Source organism: Euprymna scolopes, chromosome 17 (genome assembly GCF_053919585.1).
Source record: "Euprymna scolopes isolate OS-2025 chromosome 17, ASM5391958v1, whole genome shotgun sequence".
NCBI lineage: Eukaryota > Metazoa > Mollusca > Cephalopoda > Sepiida > Sepiolidae > Euprymna > Euprymna scolopes.
In genome coordinates, this window is record NC_136498.1 from 15,344,204 (window position 1) to 15,371,089 (window position 26,886).

General features: G+C 34.2%; 1 protein-coding gene across 2 annotated transcripts in view; it reads left to right on the forward strand.

The window, feature by feature from the left end:
• The window catches only part of LOC145296682 (calcium and integrin-binding family member 2-like), a 115,376-nt gene that overhangs the window by 37,148 nt on the left and 51,342 nt on the right, over positions 1–26,886 (forward strand). Inside the window, exons 2-4 of one of the 2 annotated variants that reach the window (XM_080142633.1) lie at positions 7,756–7,790; positions 14,309–14,408; positions 15,560–15,707. In XM_080142633.1, the coding sequence (XP_079998759.1) occupies positions 7,756–7,790; positions 14,309–14,408; positions 15,560–15,707 (283 nt within the window). Of the gene's footprint in view, positions 1–7,755; positions 7,791–10,163; positions 10,248–14,308; positions 14,409–15,559; positions 15,708–26,886 lie in introns of those variants that run through there. The other variant, XM_080142635.1, reaches the window with a different exon arrangement.

Consider the following 26,886-nt stretch of genomic DNA (forward strand, 5'->3'; position numbering starts at 1 on the left):
TTTCTGTCTCCTTTCAAAATTTCTTACATTATATTTCCGTTATCACTATTCTATTTACTTTGTTGACTGGCTACACATTTTAATCTTTTTTTCTTTAAATTTTATTTCTGGGTGGGTTTCAACGAAAGAATAGTGTTTTATAAATAAATAACAAAACATGGCTTAATTTATTGTTTTAAAATTTTTGCCGTGTCAGAATGTCCACTAATACCACGACATTCATTTCAGACACTAAAACCAACACTTTTGTTATAGAATTTTTACCTAATGCTGGCGTGTTTTCATATATTTAATATAAAAAAAATATTACAATATTTTTATAAGATTATCTTTTGGAAAGTAAATTTTTCGTTAGAATACCTGACACGCAACACTTTTTCGTTCGGCGTTCAAACTGTTTTTCTTCCTCCATTTTCTTCGTTAATATTTTCTCCTTTTTCTTAAAAACATTATCGCATTACCTTTCTTTCACACATGTGTGTGTGTGTGTGTGTGTGTGTGTGTGTGTGTGTGTGTGTGTGTGTGTGTGTGTGTGTGTGTGTGTGTGTGTTTCCCTAAAGCTTTGATGGAGGGAAGACTTAAACTTGCTGATATGGTTTCAAATGATCTGAAATAACAGCAAGGGAAGACTTGATTCCAGAGGCCAGAATTTGGCGGAAGTATTACATATTTTGTAATTCATATGCAAAACTAGGAAAACAAATTACTATGATGGAAACATTTTATGGCTGGAAATAGTGACAAAAATAGGCTATGGCTGATGAATTATCCCCTTAATGTGGACACTATTCAGGTCAGTGGCTTTCGGACGAGCCTTCATTTGTAAAATTCTGATCGATAGTCGCTGATATTTTGAACTTATAAAATTGCCAAAAAATGTGGTGTGTATATATAATTTAATTATAATGTTCTACTAAATTGTTATTTAATAAATTATTTGGTTTTCCTTGTAACGAGGTTTCAAGTTTATTATACGGAAATTATCACCGGGCACGTGACACCTTAGTAACCTACTACAGTACCTGAAACTAAGGAATATAATTTAGGAGAACGTTATAATTAAAAAGTGATCCTCGACATTAAAAGTCATCAAATCTATATATCTATAAAAGTGAAAATGTCTGTGTGTGTGTGTGTGTGTGTGTGTGTGTGTGTGTGTGTGTGTGTGTGTGTGTGTGTGTGCATTTCCCTCTGTCAATTTTCGGTCTAGAGACTCGAGATTTGACATAAGGGGTACTGAGATGTGGAAAATCTTTTTAATCGGTTTTCGGCCAGAAATATGGTGGTCAAGGGGTCAAAGTTCAACGATTTTACCTTTGAAAACTCTACCAAACTCCTCCGTCAATTTTGGGTCTAAACACTTGAGATTTTAAATATTTTTACATTTATTACTTTTGTTACATGTTTACTTTTGTTACTTGTACATTTGTTAATTTGGTAACAGTATTTTACACTTGTTACTTTTGGTTGTTTTGTCAATTTTGTTGCATTTGTTACTTTTGTTACGTGTTTACTTTTGTTACTTGTACATTTGTTAATTTGGTAACAGTATTTTACACTTGTTACTTTTGGTTGTTTTGTCAATTTTGTTGCATTTGTTACTTTTGTTACATGTTTATTTTTGTTACTTGTACATTTGTTAATTTGGTAACAGTATTTTACACTTGTTACTTTTGGTTGTTTTGTCAATTTTGTTGCATTTGTTACTTTTGTTACATGTTTATTTTTGTTACTTGTACATTTGTTAATTTGGTAACAGTATTTTACACTTGTTACTTTTGGTTGTTTTGTCAATTTAGTTACATTTGTTACTTTTGTTACCTGTTTACTTTTGTTACTTGTACATTTGTTAATTTGGTAACAGTATTTTACACTTGTTACTTTTGGTTGTTTTGTCAATTTTGTTGCATTTGTTACTTTTGTTACATGTTTATTTTTGTTACTTGTACATTTGTTAATTTGGTAACAGTATTTTACACTTGTTACTTTTGGTTGTTTTGTCAATTTAGTTACATTTGTTACTTTTGTTACGTGTTTACTTTTGTTACTTGTACATTTGTTAATTTGGTAACAGTATTTTACACTTGTTACTTTTGGTTGTTTTGTCAATTTTGTTGCATTTGTTACTTTTGTTACATGTTTATTTTTGTTACTTGTACATTTGTTAATTTGGTAACAGTATTTTACACTTGTTACTTTTGGTTGTTTTGTCAATTTTGTTGCATTTGTTACTTTTGTTACATGTTTATTTTTGTTACTTGTACATTTGTTAATTTGGTAACAGTATTTTACACTTGTTACTTTTGGTTGTTTTGTCAATTTAGTTACATTTGTTACTTTTGTTACGTGTTTACTTTTGTTACTTGTACATTTGTTAATTTGGTAACAGTATTTTACACTTGTTACTTTTGGTTGTTTTGTCAATTTTGTTGCATTTGTTACGATGCCTTTGCAAACTTTTCTGTTCCGTTAACCTATGTTATGGGTTAATCTGGCTATTTCAGTCTGACAAGATAAATTAATACTATCACCACCACCAACATAATCATCACCACAACCAGCACCATCACCACCACCACCACCACCACCACCATCATCATCATCACCACCATCATCATAGATCAACAGAATATTACCTCAGAGTACCATTTACATTTTCTTCACAAAATATTCATTTCATCAAAAGACTTTCTTCTTGTATTCATTTTATTCTTCATTTTTTTGCGCCCTATTATCTTCATTTTAATAGTTGTTGTTTCACCCCATTTCGACCCAGAAAATATCCTTTGGGGCCCATGGCTCAGTGGATAGAGGCGGTACGTCTCTATGGTTTCAGGTTAGAATTGTCTGAAGATAGCGGTTTTAATACTGCCCAAAACAGACCAGAAGATTAGTTGGCCAAAACCATAGTGGGACAAGAACTATAGAAGGCAGCAATTACTGCGGATACACTTATAAGCTTCAGCATCCCTATTCCGTCATGATTAAACACCTGAGAAAGGCAAAAGAATCAGTTGGCCGAAACGTGGTGAAACAACAACAATGAAGATGAGGATAACAGTCCACAATAAAATGAATACAAAAATTATTAAGCCTCATACGAAAGGATTAAAAAAATAAAAATAAGATTATATATAAGCTTTTTTCTTGGTTCGAATGTTTCTTTTAAAGAATGTTGTTAAAAATGACCACATAAAATTATTTAGTTCTAAAAGGCCATTTAATCATTGACATTATAATCAATTTTAAAAATCATTATTCGTTTCTGACCGGTGGCATTATGCATGCTTGTGTGTTGTCTTCCTCCAAGGACTGGGGATAATTCCTTGAGCTGAAATCAAAGACTGCGGGGTGCTTCTGACATGAATTATCGTGTAATTAATTCAAACAACACGTTCTTATATGATGATCGTTTAGTTGTTGAAAGGTCAAAAAAAGAAGAAAGAGAGAGATACTTATGTTTTAAGCACATTGCTTAATTATTATCAATTCGTCAGACCATCTTGGTGCATCTTAGCATAACCAAGTCTTTCACCAAAGAACACTATCTTCTACATTAGCTTAGAGAACAGATGTAGCTATGACCGTCAGCTTATTCAGCTTCCGGTTCTCGCAACTTTGCAAGGTCACTTCTTTACTTCTCCGTAGAAAGGACGGAGTACTGCTGCCACATCTGGCCAGGAGCTACTAAAAACAGCTTATCCTGCCTTGACAGAGTACAAAATAGACTTCGTGGCTTAGTGGGGGGATGCCCTTTTCTCTTCCCTGCAACCTCTCTACCACAGAAGAGACGTTGCGAGCCTGTCTTTGTTTTATCGTTACTTCCATGATAAGTGCTCGTCTGAGCTCCAATCTCTGGTACTCCCTCGCCAATCTTTCACGCTAAACACCCGTCTAGCTGAAACCACTGTCACTAATTTTCCCCACACTTTATCTGTGCCAAAACCAAAACGTAGATTCCCTGAACAAAGCTTCTTTCTTAGAAGTGCACGCCTGTGAAACTCTTTTCCGTTTGCCTGTTTCCCACCTGACTACAACTTGGATGTCTTCAAGTCCAACATAAAGACATTCCTGATGAACCGCCGCCTTAAGTAAGACACTTTATCAAGTCTCCAATACTAACGATCACTACGATACTATCCCATTGATTACCGTACACGCAATAACCCTTATCCCCAAGTGGCTTCCGGGCCTTGATAAGTGGTGACTACCATGTAAAAAAAGCACCTTGTCTAAGAGGTTTTCTGTTTTCCAATATATATCTTAACTATAAGTACTAGCTAGGAGCAGTTACTTGCTTTGATCACGAGTGTTCCTTTCTTGTCTTTTCTGAGATAGCAAATACCAATTCTTACTTATCAGTTATCAGAAGAACTAGGTCTAGCATACACGTCGTGTTGCGCAAGAAGCCACCGTAGAAATCTACATTAACGTATTCCCATCAATATTTAATAATGTCCCACAAAATATCAAACAACGTTCCAAAATTCAACGAGTTTCAACAACACCATGAAGGTTTACACTTCAGGACAGCAACCAAGTCTCGCTATCTTCTTCAGAAATTCCTTCAGCCTTGAGAACAAATTGTAACGGAGCTGCTAACGCACTTGTAGCAGAAGCAGCAGCCGCATCACACATATGCAGATGACCGTACCAGTGTGCGAAGTGACGTCACAGTAGAGGAAGGGAAGAGAAAGAAAAGCAGAGAAAAAAGGACGACAAAGGATGGAAACACACCTAGGCTGCAGAGGACCAGCAAGGCGTTTCAATGTGAGATCAACGTGTGGCCAGGTGGCCGCATGAGAAACTTTTAAAGTACGTGTTCGATAAGACAAAGGTTTGTTAAGCACATGCACATGTCAGTGCGCGAGAAACTGTAAAAACAAGATACAGGCGTTGTCTAAAAGTAACGGAAATAAATGTTTTTGTTAAAACAAAAAAAAAAGCCGAGTTGAATTTCTTCGTTTTGTTTGTTTCCTTGCGACTGTCTCAGACACAATGTGTTGGGTCTGAGTGTTAGAATATACCGACATCGTTGAAGAAGATTAACGACTACGTTACAAGATGACGTCATGTTCGTCCGCTTCGCCGTCTTCATAATAAGCAGTGAAATGTCTGTAATAAGAGTCGGCTCATCTATAATTTACATGACAGCAAATGGATTCGTGATACAAGGACAAAAGCACTTAAAGTAGGATGAATCAATATTCGGATTATCGACATTCATATATTATTACAAGCGTTCAACTTCTAAGGATACTAGCAAATACAAGATAACGAATGAAATGAAATTTTTAAAGAAGCACAACAAGCACTATCACTCTACGTGCTTTAGATATTGAGTTTTTACCCACCTCAGCAAGATGTGACGTAAGGTCGGAAAGTAGGGATGCCCAACCAGCGCCCCTAAAGGAGGAGCACTCTTGCCTAGCATAAAATTGCTTAAGCATCCCCATCAGCATTCCTCGTTAAGGGCGACTCAGGCAACAAGCTATAAACTTGCCCCACCCGATAGCGTTGGGTCTATTATATTTGATACTCTTTTTGGATCCTGTCTAAGAGGGAGATAATAGTGATAGATGCACCAGTTCGTATGTAGCAACAATACTCCATGCATGGACGAATGGTGGTTTTGTAGAGATAAAGTAACCTGGGGCAATTCTATACTATACTTTTTGTTTTGTTCAACTTTGATTCCAGGCTCAGTCTTATCAACACTTGATATAGATAAAAGAAAATGCAGCTAGTTCATTATCATACAACAAAGAACAAATAGAATCAAACAGAAAAGTAGAAAAATTGACTTTTAAAAAATTGAGTGCATATGAAAATGCGGTAATTTCATACCTTTCGTTGGATAAATAGATAATGTGGGAAACATCAAATTAAAATAGAAATAAAGCCAACCAATAAACTAAACATTTATTTAACAGCATAGAAAGGCGTAGACATGATTAGAAAAGAAAATTGTCCAACTCTCAATTGTCTCTGACAAAAGACGAACTGCACAAGCCATAGCAGAAGAGAAACTTTCAAAAATGTTTATTCTGACTTTGGAAGGAACTCTTTCAGGGTTGTAATCACTGTTTGAGTAATTGCTGTTTTTTTTTTTTTTTTCAAGCTCTCTGATGTCAGCGTCTGTCTGTCCATCACATACTTTACCTTCCTGGTACCGGTATTCTGAGTTTTTCTTCCGACCTTCGACCACGCCCTCAAGAATCTGTCTTTTTTTTTTGTTTTTGTTTTTTTTTGGGGGGGAGTGCTTCCTTTTCTTCGTCTTTCTGAAGTCGCCGCAAACATTCAGCTGAGGTCAGGCTCTCTCCATACAGCCGTTTGATGACTCTTTGTGCGTTGGCATCATTGTTTTCTTTTGAGCCTAGGAAGCATAGGTGTGAATATTCTCATGCAAAAATCCTTTTTCATTGGATTTGGAGTCATTGTAGATTATTTGAAGAAGCGAGAATGGGTCATCTGTTGATGTGGAAGGTATACGTTCTGATGAGGAAGGCACATCTGCATATGATATTGAAAGCATAGACAGCACATCTGCCCTTGATGTCTGGCGGTATGTGGGCGCCAGGTAGTCTGATGCTAACGGGAGTACAGGTTGATCAAACAGTTCTGCAAAGTCATACATAGAGTGTGGTATCTGTGTGGGATCCTATAGCATTACCCTACACCTTTTGAACCCAGTCTTCGTATTGTCTGCTGAGAAGCAGTTTAACTGCAATAAGAACTTGATCAAAAAGTTCTTTATTGAGAGGTATACCCAGATTCTGCACGGCAAACTGAACAATGACAAAATATAGACAAATATGACAATTTCGCAAGTAGGAAATGGCAGGAGAGGCTAAATAAGTAGGAAAGCCTGTTTCATGTTAAACATCTATTAGTTTGTGTGTTAGATTCATTTGGGAAATTCCATACACGACAAAGCATAAATTCAATATCAGGACACTCCTAGACTTTTTTTTAATGGTTTTTATATATAACTCACAATAAATAATCAACTTAGAACAGTAGAGAGGACATGAATACAAGTATAAGGATGACACATGCAATCGTCGTGCTTACCTTAGGATGACTCTGGGTTGTGTGGTTGAATCAATCAATGTTCACTGTAGGCAGCAGAGGCAGCTCCAGTACTTTGAAGGGAAATCATCAACAAACCGATCTCCTTTTTTAGAAGAGTTCTCTAAAGTAATGAATTACTTTCCTTTAACTGAATAGATTTTCAGCTGAGAAGGTATGGAATTGCCCCAGGTATAGAATTGCCCCAGGTAAAAAATTGCCCCAGGTATAGAATTGCCCCAAGCATAGAATTGCTGTCAGTTTTTAATATTTTTTTAACACAGTAAAGAGAATCCACCTTATTTGTAGCATCATTAGAAATATCTTCGACGAATTTGTCCCAATTCATGTTGCCTGTGAATGTTAAGCCGAGAAGGAATTTGTGGCTGAGAAAGTTAAAGATGTGACAATAAAGGATACCCACGCGCATGAAGCATTTTTGTGTCATCCTCAAATATTTGGAGTGCCGCACACATGCAGATGATGGGAACATACCTAGCGGATCTTATGTGAAGGCAAACATTTGGGAAAACTTCCCTGGGAAGTTTCAATTATCTCCCCTTTTTCATGAGACTCTTTAAAATTAAAGACGGAAACTTAAACATCTTTCATATACACACAACATTGTAGAAGCACCATATTACTGAACTAGTTTAACTAATTTGTTAACTTTTCTTTTTACAGGCTTTGACTGTTCTTAATCGGAGAGAGATTATTTCGTAAGTGAAACAACGTTTTATACTTTCTTCTTTTGATCTTTTTTTAGAAAGACCTTACTTGTCATTTTTCACAAACTGCAAAGTTAAGCTAAATTGAATGTAACTGTTTAAACAATCAATACCTCATTAGATTTGCCTTGAATTCCTCTATAATTTTACCTGTTCGTATTTGGCTTTTAATTGAAGTATCCTAATCACGTCAATTTAAAAAAATAACTTCAAATCAAGAAAGCAAAAAGAAACCCGCACCAACAAATGAGCTTAAAACCAGCTTAAAATATTCACTTTTTAGGCAACAAAGCATTTTTAATCGTAATTGTTGTTGTTCCAGGTTATACAAGGTAACTTTTAGTCTATATGCCTTGACTTTCTTCTTGGCGATCGTCAGGAGCTCATTAATCTCCACCTTTCTGGTTTATCCAATCGAGAAATCGGCCGCAGATTAAAATATGATGAGAAAACGGTACGAATTACTGTGCAAAAATACCAAAACATCGACAGTGTTCGTGATGACCCTAAATCTGGTCGTCCTAAAGTTACTTCTTACAGTAAAGATAATGTTATAAAGATCCACATCCTCAGAAACAGATTTGAAACAGCTCCCAAAATTCAACAATAGTGTAATCTTGTTAAAAAGTGCTCTTTTTCTACAGTTAAGAATAGATTGAAGGAATTTAATTTTCGAGGCTGTGTTGCACGACGTAAGCCAATAATTTCTGTAAAGAACAGAATGCGCCGTCTGGACTTCGTCAGATGCAATGAAGATCATGACTTCATATTGGTCAAAAGTGAAGAAAACAAGTTCAGTAGGTTAGACAGTAATTAAATCCTAGGTGCAAAGTTTTTACGCTGCAATGTGGTGAAGGTTCAGTTTTAGTGTGGGGCATTATTGTTGTCAATGGTTCAGAGCCTATAGTTCGCTTACAAGGTCGAATTAATTCGACTAAATACATTAATATGTTGATTGAGCATTTTCTACCGCACTTTGGCCGGAATTTGGATGATAATCCCATCTTCATGCAGGATAATGCTCCCATTCACACAACTGGAAATGTCAAGACGTTCCTTGAAGAAGATAATATCCCGTATTTGGATTGGCCTGCATAATCTCCAGACCGCAATCCTATCGAAAACGTATCGTTTTACATCAAGCAGCAGCTATGCAATGATAAAATTTCAAATCTGGAAGAACTTTGGGCAAAAATTAAAGAGAAGTGGGATGCCCTTTCACCGGAGTATTGCCGAAGACTAATTTAAGGAATGCCTAAAATATTGCAGGCTGTCAAATTGCAGAAGGGCTATGCTACTAAATATTAACTAGTTCATTGTGTGCATGTTGTATTTGTGTTGCACTAATGTTTTAAAGTTACATTTAAATAACAATTTTCCATTGTGTGGAGTTTCTTTTTGCCTTCTCTATTTGAATTTTTTTTTAATTGGCGTGTACACTAGGATACTTAAAGTAAAAGTCAAATATGAACAGGTAAAATTATAGAGGAATAAAAAACGAATCAAATGAGGCATAGATTGTTTAAATAGTTATATTTACCTTAGCTTTAATGTGAGGTTTTTGAAAAGAAATGCAGTGCAGACTTTATATTTAGCGCCATGTATATTATAATAAATCCATATTCCTGTTTGTTTTTTTGTTATAGCTTATAATATACTAGCGAGGGGTACGTTTGAATTTATTTAATTACTTGGATTTGGCAGGTGCCCGTTTTAATGAGTTAATGAGGTCAAGTTTGACTGCGGGATAGTATTTACTGCTGAACGCTTTCCCCCAAGATGTTATAGGAAAAAGACTAACCCACATGCGGCGAGCGATAAATCTTGAATATTTATCTTCCCGAAATCGAGCAAATTTAATAGACAGGCGAGCTTCGTTGTTAATGTGAGATATTACGATCTATATGTGATATAAAAAGTTTTAAAAAGTTGTGAACCGATTGACCGTTTCTCTGAAAGAAGCCTTTTGTAGACATACAGAAAAAGCGAACACACATACATACATACATACATACATACATTTTCGCTTTTATATTTATATATATGTTATTACGTCATGTACAACTTTCCAACTGTATTAATATGCACAAGTTTAAGTGTAATTTAAACATACATCTCGCTGTTCAATTCCCCTTTTAAAGTGTCGCTGTGTGCATGCCACCTAATGGATAATAGTTCCTTATGTTTCAGTGTCAATTTGCCTTGTTTGAGGTGAATAAAAACTGTTCTGATCGATGTTCAAGCTTTTTATATCCGTCTTGCATACGCCTTTCGATCGCAGCTGCGAGACGGTTTCATTACATGTGGCCTCCGCGGCGTAATTCTTCAGCTGTCTGTTTATCGTCTATACGTATTATATTTCAGATTTAACGAATACGTCTCGGTTTCAGAAGCGTGTACATGTATGTGCATCTGGAATTAATTCTCCAGAAGACAAAACATGGATAAGTAAGTATAGTCGAGGAGAGGGGGGGGGGCTGTTATCAATGCAATTACATCTCTGATTTATTTAAACGTTTTATAAATACTAGAACAATACCCGTCCCAGTATCGGGCAAATTAATTGTCAGGACAGAACATTTTATGTCCCCTTACGAAAATTAAAATCAAGATATGATATTATTAAATTTATGTCTAGAATTCTTGTTCCAATTTTGATCAAAATCTATTTAATGATTTTTATTTTTAAGGAAATGTCTTAAATTTCAGCCTAACATTAAATTTGGTTCATATTCATTAGACACGAATTAAGCAAGATCCCCTAATTTCAATTTCTTCTCAAGACTTAAGGCTGAAATTAAAGACATTTCCTTAAAAATAAAAATTTGTAATACATACATTTGAATGTATTACTTCTTTTGATCGGACTATTGTTCTCATCTTGAGTGTTATTCATGCCATGTTTCGGCTGGTGTAGCTTTCGATCATCGTCAGGCATGTTGGCTGCCATCTTGGAAAAGAAAGGAGAAAATGTATTAGCTTCGTAGATGGTTTCGTATTTTTGGAGCTGTTTTGTTTTGATGTTTTTATTTTTATTTTTTTATTTTTTTTTTTTTGTTATTGTTGTTGTTCTTTTTTCGCATCTCAAAAATTCAGAACCGAAATATAATAAAATACACACCAAGTGCGCTTGAAAGCCAAATCACAACGCAATATTAGGAAAATAAACAAATATTTTACTTGCTTGAATTTTATCATTTAAATATATTTCGGAGTCAAATTCCATCCTCAGTATATTGTTTTCTTTCTTATTTTCCTTTTCTTTCTTTCCATGTTGTAAAGTTGGAGAAAGAAAGGTCTGTAAAGATCTGCGCGTTGTCTCTCAGCAAGTGTATTTTAAAATGTTGGAACGTGTCGTTGGCTACGCGACATTAACGTGGAAAGAGTGAGTTCCATTATATGAGCGTTTATTATCAATTTCAAGCAAGTAAAATATTTGTTTATTTTCCTAATATTGCGCTGTGATTTGGCTTTCAAGCGCACTTGATGTGTATTTTATTTTATTCAGATTAAATGAACGTTTTTATAAAGGAACTCATACCCTTGACAGAATTGAAATATCTGAATGTATAAATTGGATGTTATGGTCATATTATATCGTCTAAAACATTTTCAACATCATACCCTAAAGAAACTGAGATTTCGAGAATATTTATTGATTGTTGTCTAATATCTATGTTCACTAAATTCAAAGCTATCTGAATTTTCACGAAGAACTTTCAATTTCACTTTGTCGTCTTTACATAAAAGTAAATTAAACTGAATACAGCCCACATTACCCACTTTTACGTCTAACATCTTTGTTCCAAAATTCATAATTATCGATTAATTAGTTTAAGGCTGAATCTTATGCATACAAATATATAAACATATACAAATACTTAACTTTATATATAAGAGATTACTTAGTTTCTATTTCTTTTATACTTTACTTGAATTGTATTCGTGTGAATATTAACACATTACATTATTGTTAGACAAAATATAATTAAGCAGAATATCAGAATCGAACACAATAGCAATAGAAATGAAATCAAGTACTTTTTTTTTTTGAAAACAATTTAGTAATTACTGTCAGCACACTAGACAAGGCATGAAGCCACTTGATGTAAGGAGCTAAAACAAATGTCAAAAACTAGTCTCGCATTGTCAACTTAGCTCCAACCCCTGTCCCATCGCCGCAATGTTGCATCTCTGTGCTTGTTTTACAATTATTTTAATTGAATGTTCTCTGATGAACATGCTCTCTCGTCGTACATACCTCCAACAAACTTGCTTCATTGTTGAGGTCCCTTAATGGTGGAAAGCCTTTTACTCTAATAGTTTCTCCATTCGAACAATTAGACTGTGGAATTCCTTTCTGCCCAGCTGCTTCCCTGACTGTACCGACATGTAGAAGCTTAATTGTAACGTAAACCAACATCATCATCGTCCCAAATATGTCTAAGTGGTGATGTGCCTTGTTTGTGATGAACGTGAGTAAAAAAGAAAAATTGAGCCACTTCATATAAAGAGCTAAAAGAAAAGGGTCAAAAACCTAACTAACAATAAGCATTAGAAGAATAGATTCTGACCCCCCACCCTCAAACAGCAATTTTCCTCCTTTGTCAGAAACATCGCTCTAATAGAATGTGAGGACTAAAGGACAAAATAAGGAAGGAGAGAGTTATAGGAGCATTCCAGTGATTATAGGAGCAACCAGACTCATAAAAAATAATTTAAAAAACTATTTGGCAAATATACCCGGTGAACCAAATGCAAGAAATTTTTTTTTTATTGCACTTAAAAGAGACGGTTAGAATCTTGAAAAAAAACGAAAAGAAAGAAAGGTCTCTCTATTGGGATGTATGAGAAAGCGGGTGAATGTCTAGCATCCGGTAGGACGTCGCATCTACAACAAAATGATAAGAAAAATAAAATTATTAGGTTGGTGCAAAAATAATGCTGTTTTTTTTTTCTACGTTCAACTATATATATATATATATATATATATATATATATATATATATAAGATTATTTTTGCACCAACCTAATATTAAATGAATGAACGTCTTTTCTGTTTTCTTAATAAAATATCTTTCACTTCATAAAGGTAATTAATCGAAGCCGATACAATGCGGAGGTGTAACAGATGGAAACAAAACTGAAGTACATTAAGAAATATAATAGTGGAATAGATTATACAGTTTCGCCATTTTATTATTTTTGTTTTTTTATCGTGGGAAGATACTGTCCTTGTGGAACAGCGGTTGAGATGATTTGGTTTGATAGAAGTAGAAAAACCTGCAGCTGAAATTGTGGACAGTTTGGCCTATCTTGCCGCGTGTGTTTACATTGTGTGATTGTTTTCGTGATTCGTGAAGTGTTTGGGGCGTGCTTGTGTGCCTTCGAGCACGACATTGGTCAATTAATATGTAAATGATTGGGATACATCTCAATTCTATGAATATCATACATAAAGTTCCGGCCTTGTCGGTGGGGCAATAGAATACGCCGACTGCCCCCCTGCAGAGGGTAAAAGTCCCTCAATGGGGGTCCTAGATATGACCTTAAACTATATCCAGTGCGGAGGCCCCAACTTGCGGGCTTTGGGGAGTGTGGAGCCACCCTTTAATTACCATTGCTCCCAGGTCCACTCTGACCCGGAGTGGTAGTACCTGTTAGGGTTCCAACTATGGGTTGAATAGAAACCGACTTAAAAACAACAAAAATATTCTATTAAAAAAATTTTTCTTCAAAATCACTGGATTCGGCATTAAATAACCTGAAAAGGGTTGATATGCCGTAAAACAAAAACAACCAACCATACATAAAGTTCTTCTTTAAAGTCTGTGGTGCTTTTATTCTTTGACACCTTATGCACGCTTCTAGTTTATCTGAGGAACACCAGTTTTGACTGCAGTTGTTTTTTATATACATGGTGATACATACAATTTTTTTATTTAAATATAATTTATACAAATAAATAATATGAGAAGGAAGTATAACGCATGGACTTTTATTATTATGTGAAAAAGTTCCATCTTGCATAAAAATCAAATCTTCAATATTATCCCAAGCACTAATAATTAGCCAAATTTTATCCCTCAACATAGTAAGGTACCTTCACACTTTGCTATTGTTGTTCGTGAATGGCTGAATTCCTAATTCCTTTGAGGATGGTTAGGTCGTCGTAGTTCGCACGAATGGCTGGCCTGACTTAACGCCCTGAGACTTTTTTTTCTATAGCTGGCTGAAAGAACAAGTCTAGTTAACTAAACCAAGAAATTTAGAACTTATATGGCGAATGCGTAAAGTTATGACTATCAATCGGCAAGAATTACTTGTGAAATCAGTTGATGCGATTCCTGATCGACTTGAAAAACTGGTAGCGAATGAAGGGGTTTATATTAATTTTTAAATAAAAGTCCATGTATTATACTTTCTTTCGGCATCCATATTCCCTGTATAATCAAATTGACAATGATTAAAATATCTCATAGCGAGACCACCATTTTATGTTGTTTCAGAGCATTCAAAATGTTTAGAGCGTTGGATTATGAGAGCGTATCGGAAGACAGGACATGTGAGTTGCCGATGGCGTTAATTCAAAGTATACCGGCGTTAAGAGTAAGTATATAAAAATATTTTCAAAACTAACAAGTTTAATCCGTTCGCTATCGCTTCGCAATTTAATTTCTATTCATAACTTGAAATCATTGAAACGAAACTATTCGATTAGAAAAGACAAAACTTCACTCTTTCTTTCTCTCTCTCTCTCTCTCTCTCTCTCTCTCTCTCTCTTTCTCTCTCTCTCTCTCTTTCATATACATATATATATATGCATATACATACACACACACACATATATACATATACACATATATATATATATATATATATGTGTATATATATATATATATATACTTTTATTAAACATTTGAATCATACTGGGTGCAACCCTATTATTATTAAGATATTTTTCTTATTATTTTTAGTTTTAACGTAACCAAAGGAGTTTGGATTTAGCCAAAGAAGTTTTAACTTAACCAAAAAGGTTTTCATTTAACCAAAGAAGTTTTAACTAAACTAAAGAAGAAAAATGTGTCACAACGAAGGGAAACAAGAAACACTTAGAAACTATTTTCCTCCTTTACTCTAAAACACATAAAAAACGTGGGGGACAAAAAGGTAAATAAAAAAAATTAAACTCCACTGAGACGTCTTTAGATCGACACTTTTCATAGTAATCGTTGGGAGCGATAAGCAATTAAAAAGACCATAAATAACCACCAAGGGTAAACAAACTGAAAAAATAATATGGAAGAAAGGAGAAAAAAGAAATATTTCCAACGTACACCCATAATTTCTAAATTATGGGTGTACTCCTTTTGCTTTCGCAGAGACCGTTGGCGCAAATTAATAGCAATTGCTTCGAATTTTTTTTTTCAATGGTTTCCAGAGTGTTTTGCGCAATATAGAGAAAGCTTTATCTGTGTACCCTCCAGTGTAGACTGTTGGACACATTTTGTACCTACGTATCAAAATAGGAGTGTTGAGAAATTCTAATCTCTAAGCACTGAATTGTATGCCTCATGTAGTCAGCCTCGCATTGGCCATTTTAGTTTGCTCACCCTCGATGATTATTTATGCACTTTTGCGTACAACAGATATTAAAATAACTTGTTAAAACAGTTGATATGCTGTAGAAAGACAAATGAAACATATTCATTATATGTATCGTTTACTTTTTTCTTTTTCTGTCTGGTGGATTTTATTAGGTGAATCCATTTCGAGAACGAATTTGCAACGTGTTTTCGTACAGCGGAACCGGAAATATGACTTTCGAAGATTTCCTAGAAATGCTTTCCGCTTTCAGTGATAAATCACCCATGCGAGCCAAGCTCGAATATGCCTTTCGGATCTACGGTAAGTCAAGCAATTAGTAATACTAATGTTATTCGTAAAAGTTATTATTATTATTATTATTATTATTAATATTATTTTTACTATTTACTCACTAGGCGCAGTCACACACGCCATCATCATAGATTTTTATTTGAGAACATAATTATTAACAAGAAAAAAAAGTATTGCCAGATTGTAGATTTTTGTCGTCCCAACAGACCATGGGGTGAAGATCAAGAAGACAGAAAAGCGAAGCAAATACACAGAACTGGCCAGTGAGCTCAAACTAATATGGAAGATGAAGAATGTTACGATAACACCAATAATAGTAGGAGCACTAGGAACAATACCGAAAAACTTTGAAAAAAGAATGGTAAAGATTGGATTCAGAGGGATGGCTGAAAAGATACAACAACGAAAATGGCTGAAACATTAAGGAAAATCATTGAATGCGGAGTCTAACACACACGAGCTACAGGCACAAGCCGGACATACATAAACTGCTACAGATATAAAACGCAAAGAAACATTACATGAAATCATGAAAACTGCAACTGTAGTATTACAACAAGTCTTCCCATATTTCAAATACTCTCCACCTCTTTCGATAACCTTTGCAGATAAATTTGCGTTATTGCAACAACCGCTTACCATTGATTTCTCATTGGCGACGACCATTGGTCTTCACTGGAATTTGGGTGGCAATAAGCCCCCCAAAGGTTTCAGTATTCTTTGCACTCAACCAAGCGATGTCAAGCTAGTGCTTTCTCTCCTCTGTCTTTCCATCCTCCTTGACCCTCCTCGATTATTTGGTGTGGTATTAGTTTATGGTAACACACACAAAAAAAAACGAAGGAAGAGGTAAGGGTGAAGGGAGAGGGTTAATTTACAATTATACAGTTTCAGTTTTCATGATTCCATGTGATATATATATACTAGCTTTTTTGGCAATTTTTAATACGGAAAAATGGCTGCTAAGGGGTAAAAATTAGCAAATTAGTACGTGGCGGTCGGCGGTTTTTTTTATGTTTGTCAACTGTTCCATGACTACGCATACGCGGTCGAGAAACATGACAGCTTCTTTATGTTAAGGATAAGTATGTTTGAAAACACGTTTAATGATCCTGTCAAGCTGGTCTAATGGCTATCGTACTTGACTCGCCGTTTTTAGGTTTTGGTTCCAATCTCAGCTAGAGTATTTTTTTCTTAAAGGAAGTGAACTGTTTAGATAAAACATAATAATCGCATGCGCATGTTTCTTTCCGTGTTTTCTTTTTTTGTTGTTGTTTTTTTTTTTTTACTTCATTTAACGTTACGTTTAATACCTACGGTATTTCTATTTATAATAAATAAGAAATCTGCGTCAATTAAAATATAATATTTATATGTATTTTACGAACGGGCAATGCCAAGCGGCCTGCTAATCAGTATAATTGGACTGTTGTTTTTCCTCGATTCGTACGTTGAGTTATTTAGAAAATTATGTGTGAATTTGTCAACATCATCATTATCATTATCATGTACTCGATATGTGTGAGTCTAAAACAAACTTTATTTTAAAAAAAACAAAAAAAAACAAGCGTCTGTAAATCATATCAATTGGACTGTTGTTTTTCCTCGATTCGTACGTTGAGTTATTTAGAAAATTATGTGTGAATTTTTCAACATCATCATCATCATTATCATGTACTAGGAAGGAGGAAAAAGATCAGGATGAAAAAGGGACAAAAACGGTCCAGCCGCTGACCACTTACTATGTATGACTTTTGGAATGTTCCTTCATGTGTATTTTACATGTATGTGTGTGTACGTATATATAGGCATATGTATGTATGTGCGTATTTGTGTGCCTCTACGTGATTATGGTTGCATGCACATGCATACATATGTTGGCGTACATCTGTATGTACGCATGTGTTTATTGTCATGTGTATGTGGGGTGGAGAGCGCTTCCGTAAGCCGTGGTGAAGACAACCTCTCTAGGAGAAGCAAATCTTAGATTTAAAAAGAAAACATAAAACGGGAGACCAGTACCCGCATTAAGCTGGTCTGCGGTTTGACTTGTTGTTGGCTATCTTGCTCTTGCTTGTTTCTGGATGTCAACATTTTGAACCGAGAGAGAGAGTTAACTGTCGTAAAAAGCTAAAACTCTGTAACATCATCTGTGTATAGATACTCCCTCAGCCATGGAAAAGTTGTGACGCGTGTAGGCCTGAAATGCTGGAAGCATGTAATAATTGATCTGCCATAATTATATGTATATATGTATGTATAGATGTATGTATATTCATGTACAGGTGTATGTATATGTATATCTATGTGTATATGTATCTATATGTGTATATGTATGCATATATGTATGTGTGTATGTATATACGTATATATATTGTTTGTATATATGTGTATATATGCATGTGTGTATGTGCATATATGCATGTGTGTGTGTATGTATGTGTATGTATGCATGTACATGTGTATGTATGTATGTGCAGTTTAGTCGCCGGTGACCCGACCATGAGGCAGGTAGTACTGGGTTACATGGTACCAGTAGCATATGACATGACCTGACATAACAAAACAAGACCTTCCAAAGGGCGAATGGACTCTTTTTCTGGGTCAACGGCCAACTACCACCGTGTATATTTGAGTGTATGTATATATGTGTTGGCGTGGAGAGGGCTCCCGTAAGCCGTGGTGAAGGCAACCTTTCTAGGAGAAGCAAATCTCTGATTTTAAAAACCATAAAGCGGAAGACCAGTACCCGCATTAAGCTGGTCTGCAGTTTAATTTGTTGCTGGCTATCTTGCTCTTGCTTGTTGCTGGATCTCAACATTTTGAACCGAGAGAGAGGTTTAGCTGTCGTACAAAGCTAAGACTCTGTAACATCATATTTGTATAGATACTCCCTCAGACATTTGGGCTTATGGATTTTAAATGTCTGAGGGAGTGGCACTCGTCTGACAAGACGTTGCAATCATCATGTATGTGCATGTTTGTGTATGAGTGCATATTCATGTATGTGTATGTATATGTAGGTAAGCGTATATATATATATGTGCATGTGTGTACATATGTGTATATGTATGTATATGTGTGTATGTATTTGTATGTGTGTGTGTATTTATATGTATGTTCATGTGTATGTATGCGTGTGTGTATGTATATGTATGTATGTGTATTATGCATTGTGTATGTATATATGTATATATGTGTGTATGTTTACAGATATGTATGTGTGTATGTGTATATATGTATATTTGCATTTATATGTATATGTATGTATGCCATTGACCGTCTTGTGTATGTTTATGTATGTATATGCATGTGTATTATGTTTGTGTATGTATGTATGCGTATATATGTGTTATATGTATGTATGTATGTATGTATGTATGTATGTATGTGTATATATGTATGTATGCGTGCACGTATATATATTATGTATACTAGTGACCTCTTCAGTGTCATGTCTGTTGGAGCGTGTGAATTTTGCCGACAGGACCAAAGTCATTTTCGGCTCATGGACTCAGTGCCTGAGGGAGTGGCACTCGCCTGACAAGACGTTTCAATAATATATATATATATATATATATATATATATATATATATATGTGTGTGTGTATATAGTCATCTACATAAAGTACTGTTTCGCTGTTTCACAGCTCATCAGTGCAGCTAGACAGGCAACTGCCTCAAGCCAGGACCGAAACCTGACCGCCCAAATGACAGTCAAGACTTCTCAACATTACGTTATACAGCTACTGCTATGAGGGTAATGAATTAACGATGTTTTTGACATCGTCCAAATGCCTCCACTCGATTTATTTACACAAAGAGCTTCGCTTAATACGCTAATGGCGATTTGTATATCACTTCCCAATATGCTCAACCCAAGATAGGGTGCATTATAGTCATCTACATACAGTACTGTTTCGCTGTTTCACAGCTCATCAGTGCGGCTAGACAGACAGCTATCTCAATATATATATATGTGTGTGTGCGTGCGTACGTGCGTGCGTGCGTGTGTGTTCTATCTTGGGAGGGTTTAAATCTCTAATTTCTTTCTTTCCAATGACGTAAATATAATTCCTATGAAAGAAATTGTAATATAAGTTTGTTTTTCTTTTTAGGTTTATCCTATTACATATCGCTTTCATTCTAAAATGTGTCAACAAAGTGTTCGGTACAGTTGTTTAGTGTTGGTATTATTCTGGCCTTCGGATAGGATTAAAGAATAGTATCTGTTCTCAATTACTTCAGTTTGAAGGCCACGATCAGACACAGCAAAAGAACAACGGCCAACACTAAGGCATTTTATTTTCGCTAAAATACCTTCCCAAAATCAAATAAAGAATTTTTGTGAACTGTGAAGCGAACGTAAATATAAAACTATATTATATCTTCCTTACAAACACAAACGGTCAAATTAAACTTATTTACAACAATAACAAAAGAGAAAATTCTTTAAAACCATTTTAAAAAACGCTATTATACAATCTATAAAAAGAAACTAATAGTTGATAAACAAAAATAAAATACCTTAGTTCAAATACGTAAAAAAGTACAATTCCCACACAAATAAGTAAAAAAGTACAATTCCCACACAAATAAGTAAAAATGTACGATTCCCACACAAATAAGTAAAAAAAGTACAATTCCCACACAAATAAGTAAAAAAGTACAATTCCCACACAAATAAGTAAAAAAGTACAATTCCCACACAAATAAGTAAAAAAAAGTACAATTCCCACACAAATAAGTAAAAAAATGTACAATTCCCACACAAATAAGTAAAAAGGTACAATTCCCACACAAATAAGTAAAAAAAGTACAATTCCCACACAAATAAGTTTAAAAAAAGTACAATTCCCACACAAATAAGTTAAAAAAAAGTACAATTCCCACACAAATAAGTAAAAAAAGTACAATTCCCACACAAATAAGTAAAAAAGTACAATTCCCACACAAATAAGTAAAAATGTACGATTCCCACACAAATAAGTAAAAATGTACAATTCCCACACAAATAAGTAAAAAAAGTACAATTCCCACACAAATAAGTAAAAATGTACAATTCCCACACAAATAAGTAAAAAAAAGTACAATTCCCACACAAATAAGTAAAAAAGTACAATTCCCACACAAATAAGTAAAAAGGTACAATTCCCACACAAATAAGTAAAAAAAAAAAGTACAATTCCCACACAAATAAGTAAAAAAGTACAATTCCCACACAAATAAGTAAAAATGTACAATTCACACACAAATAAGTAAAAAAGTACAATTCCCACACAAATAAGTAAAAAAAAGTACAATTCCCACACAAATAAGTAAAAAAGTACAATTCCCACACAAATAAGTAAAAAGGTACAATTCCCACACAAATAAGTAAAAAAAAAAAGTACAATTCCCACACAAATAAGTAAAAAAGTACAATTCCCACACAAATAAGTAAAAATGTACGATTCCCACACAAATAAGTAAAAAAAGTACAATTCCCACACAAATAAGTAAAAAAGTACAATTCCCACACAAATAAGTAAAAAAGTACAATTCCCACACAAATAAGTAAAAAAAAGTACAATTCCCACACAAATAAGTAAAAAAATGTACGATTCCCACACAAATAAGTAAAAAAAGTACAATTCCCACACAAATAAGTAAAAAAGTACAATTCCCACACAAATAAGTAAAAATGTACGATTCCCACACAAATAAGTAAAAAAAGTAAAATTCCCACACAAATAAGTAAAAAAAAGTACAATTCCCACACAAATAAGTAAAAAAATGTACGATTCCCACACAAATAAGTAAAAAAAAGTACAATTCCCACACAAATAAGTAAAAAAAGTACAATTCCCACACAAATAAGTAAAAAAGTACAATTCCCACACAAATAAGTAAAAAAAGTAAAATTCCCACACAAATAAGTAAAAAAAAGTACAATTCCCACACAAATAAGTTAAAAAAAAGTACAATTCCCACACAAATAAGTAAAAAGGTACAATTCCCACACAAATAAGTAAAAAAGTACAATTCCCACACAAATAAGTTAAAAAAAAGTACAATTCCCACACAAATAAGTTAAAAAAAGTACAATTCCTACAAAAATAAGTAAAAAGGTACAATTCCCACACAAATAAGTAAAAAAGTACAATTCCTACACAAATAAGTAAAAAAAAGTACAATTCCCACGCAAATAAATAAAAAAAGCACAATTCCCACACAAATAAGTAAAAAAGTACAATTCCCACACAAATAAGTAAAAAAAAGTACAATTCCCACACAAATAAGTAAAAAAGTACAATTCCCACACAAATAAGTAAAAAATAAAGTACAAGTCCCACACAAACATTTATTTAATAATAATAATTAACATTTATCAACATCATTCTTACTTAAACAAACCACGCAATTTGTATCGTTGAAAATAAATTAAATTACATATGCGTTGTTACCAATACCTGGAACAGTCATCTACCAGATGTTTGTTGAAACGATATTATTATTCATACTTTCAGTAACAATTACTTTAAAAATGATAATCAGAGAAAATTTCTCCTACCCCAGAAAAAATCTTACGTCATGTTGCAAGGTTCTCATGCAGTCACCTTCGTTTTGTGAATATTGTGTCTACTTTTTATCAATATTTGATCACCTCTGAGGAGCAGCCAATACAGAGAAAGCAATGTTTTTCGTTATGGGTTGCGAAACGCGTGTAAGGCAGTAAAGAAGAAAATATAGGCATTCATCGAAAGAAATTACTTTTTTAAAATTATGATTGTGGACTTATTTTTTTTCTTTGGTTTTTAGGATGCAAATATTTAATGTGTATGGGGGGAGATAAAAAGAGATTTGATATCATAAATATAATATGTTGTTGCAATTTAATTCGCATTCATACTCTTTTATGTTGATGCTTACTTTGTTTCATTTATTCAAAATTTGATCGGTGTTGCGTTTCAGTTTTTCTCATATGAACGCTCTCGCCCAAATATCGTCCTCACTTATATATTTTTCCCCCCAATAATTTCTTTTTTCAATCGTCTTTTGAAATATGTCTCGGAGTCTTTATGCCTAACGGCATTAAGTCGCCTCGGTAAGCTTGTTGGGTTATTTTATGGTAGACTAGCAGGGAGACCCGACGTTGTCTGGGATTGAATGATGATCAACGAATGTTTCACACCCATATTTTTATTGTCATCGAAATCGATGAAATCGCCCATTTTTCAATCAAATCAATTGTTTGCCTGCTCTAATTAGGGATCCATCGCGGTGCACCAAGAAGAAGCTTCACATGCTCTCCCTTAGTTCACAGTATATTGTAGTCTACATTGCACTGTAGAGAAACTATTGCTTATTTTATTACATATAAATATATATAATGTCTTGAATTCACATTTGACATGTAAAATGAAGTAGCATGGTTCAGCTGTGCTCTATACAGAAATATTCATTTCGAACCCGCCCCTGTCATATCAAAGAGCCTTGTTGATTTTATATGCCGTGCTTTTTTCTGCTTGTGTGGTAATAACACTTTTCAAATGCACTTGTTAAGTTATATAAATTATTAACTTTTGTCAAAATCGACTGTTTCTTCTTTCATAGGATTTTTTCGTCTATTGATTATCGATATTTATCGAAGACATTCCGATACAAAACCTATCTAAGAATATTGTCAGATACATAAAGTATATTTGTGTGAACTTTTATAGAAATCGACTCAGCCGTTTTCGAGTCCATACGAACTCACGCACGCACACACACAAAGTTCCTTTTATATAATAGTAGATAGAATACAGTCGATCGATAGATAGATAGATAGATAGATAGATAGATAGATAGATAGATAGATAGATAGATTACTAGTGAACACTCTCCGTCAAAAATATCGGGGGAAAATATACTTTTCCAGTGTTCATACTAATATATTGTCACGATATCTGGGCTAGTCACTCGTTCTTATCAGGATAAAAAATCTAATCTAATAAGTCCCGCGCTGTCAACAGACCCCCCAACCCTCTCCCATCGTCGCAATGTTGCACCCATATGCTTGTTTTACAGTGTGCTCTTACACAATCCTATCACTTGTACCCCCTCATCATTGATTAACCCGATCAGCAGCAAAATCCCACCCCTTCACTGTAGAGGTCACTAGATGCTGGAAAGCTTCCTACTCTAATAGTTTATTCCCTCATACTATTGGACTTTGGAATTCCCTCTCTGTTTATTGTTTCCCTGACTGTATTAACATGCAGAAGTTTAAATGTAACGCGAATAGGCATCTCGCTGCTGAACTCCCCACATAGTGCACCTGTAAGTATGATGCCAAATCGTAACCCCTTACGTTCAAGTAGCAATATGCCTTGTTTTGTATGAATAAGAGTAAAAATAAAATATAAAATTAATCGGTGAAGTTAAAAAGAAAGAAAGAAGAAAAGAAAACGTCTCAAACTGGAAAGAGAAAACGAACGAAAAGACTTGAAAAAGTTGATATAGAGAGGAGAAACGGATAAAGAAATAAAACGTCTCGTTACGGAAATAGACTGAATGAATTATTTCCGAATTTATTTCAAATGGTGGAGATGCAGCTGACTGAAGGATTTCTTCCTTTCTCCATAACAATGGAAGTGGTTTCGTCTGACAGGTAGTGTTTTACTCATTAACTTTCGTGTGACGGAATGAACATTTATATCTATTTATGTCCAAATAAATACACATTGGTCTTTATTATAGAGTTGAGTAAACTCCATAACTTTTTAATAATATATACATAGATATGTATATTTTTCAAACTGGCAAAATTATTGTCTTATTAATTTTTTTTATCCGTTCTGAAAGTAACCCAAAGGGTTTATAGTACTTCGACCTTTTCAATGAGACCATAAAAACACAAAAATATTTTCTTTTTTGTTTTTGTTTGTTTGTTTGTTTGTTTGTGTTGTATAAAGGTTTCATTATTATTATTGTTGTTTGTTATTTTAAGTCTTAAAATTGTTCGTTGTTAAGTCTTATTAAAAGTGATGCTTAGAGAGTCTTATTGAGAGTTTGTCGTTGTGAGAGATATGTTGTAAAGAGATTGTTCGTTTTATAAAGAATGTTGTTGTTTCTGTTATGAAGATTCATATACATTAAAATGTTCATACTTAGAAGTGTAGATATGAGATGCAGAGTTCACATTGTAGACATGAGATGTGTATGTCAAGACATTCTAAACCACATGATATAGAAGACATATAATAACAATTTTCACTTTACCTTTTTGTAGAATCACAACACAAAGACGACGTTTATAAAAACACATGATGGGTTTATTTCTTCTCCAGACCGGTCGTGGTTTTCTGAGTCAAGAATTCAAAGCTTCACATTCTAGTTTCAAAAGTGACCGTCTCGCTTCTAGACATTCGAATGTCCATGTCTGGACTGTCGTTTGTCGTCCTCAGACTCTCTCTCTCTCTCTCTCTCTCTCTCTCTCTCTCTCTCTCTCTCTCTCTCTCTCTCTCTCCCCCAGTTTCTCTCAAGTTTCTAACTATATCTAGAACTTCCCATTTTCCATGGCGTTATACACATGTTAAAACATGTGTCTTCTTTCACGAGTTCTGGACATGCGTGTCCAAAACTTTTTCCTTTGTTTACAAAAGGAATTTTAACCTATATTCCCAGTAACCTATATTTCCAATATGTTAAAAACATGTTTATTAAATTATCTTGTAGTTGCATTCTTTCAATTGAATTTTCATAACAAAATTGACAATGCACATTCTTTTCTTGAAACTATTTTATCTCTAAGCTAAACAATGGTTTGTTTTACATTTCATTTTCTAATTCTCTCTCGTAATCTATTTCTAAACCTAAATTACGAGGTTCGAATTTCGTCTATTCTATTTCATTTCATTTTAACTAAATCTCTCTATTTTTATACTTACATGAAAAGGGAACAGCTCTTATCATGTAACATTTGTTTGTTTGTACATCTTCACATCATCTGTATTGCTTTTCTTTATTTATTATTGTACTAGTGTTACGACATCTTTTCGTCTTAACTTAGGTTTGTCTTGACATGACATATTTATTACACAAAGATCGCGGGTAATTTTTTTTTTTTTTTTTTTTTTTGCATATAGACTTATAGACTAGCAGATAGTTCGGTGTTGCTTGTACCATATTGTATATTAGCATATTAAAGCTTAAGAAATTAACGTACAAATGTATATTTTCGCATGCGTACATAAGCACTTTAAGTCGACTTACGCTTACCAAGTTCCAATTTTATAAATTTTGACTCCTTAACAGCTATTTTTGCCAGCTAAAACCCAAATCGAATTTGTTCCCTGAATCCCCTATATATCAAGTTTTAAGCCTATAGACAAAAAAAATTGACAGTGGTGTGATAGAGACCGTACCTCACACAGACAGACAAACAAACAAACAGACAATGTTACTTTATATGTTACTTTAACTAATATGCTTGTTGCGTGCAAGAGAAAGAGTGAGAAAAAAGGAGATAACACTAATTGCCACACTAGAAACAAAACCCTAACCAGCTTACAAGTATCGAATCAAATTTTCTGGTACTCTCTTTCTGTTGACTTTTTTCTTCCTATCTATAATGTTAGTCTTTTTAAGACTAAGGCTAATAGGCATCGTCTGTCTTTGTGATGTTCATCTTTTGCTCTTTTTAACTCCTTACATCAAGTGTCTTCACGCTTTGTCTGGACCTGGTACTACCAGATCAGGCTGTCTGAAGAGACTGACTTCAAGGCTTAAAATGCGCCAAAAGTTTATGTTCTTGTCGTTTTTTTTTCTTTTCCTTTTGCAAAACTCAATCATGTTCTGCAAAATCAAAAACAAAAATAATTTCATCGACAAAATAATCAAACTAAACATCATGAATTAATATTTGAAAATATAAAGAACTTGAAGCATTTTTTTTTCCAAACTTACTGAAATTACATTAAATTACCTGAAAAGGGTTGGGATGTCGTCAAATGAAACAACCAAACTAAATCTTGTTTGAAGTGATTTATTTGACGGCATATCAACCTTTTTCGCGTAATTTAACGTCGGATCCAGTAATTTGGGAAACATTTTTATGCTTCAAGTTCTTTATATATTCCAATATTTGTTCATGGTGTTTGGTTTGGTTGGTCTCTTTTACAGCCTATCAACCCTTTTCAGGCTATTTAATGTCGAATCCAGT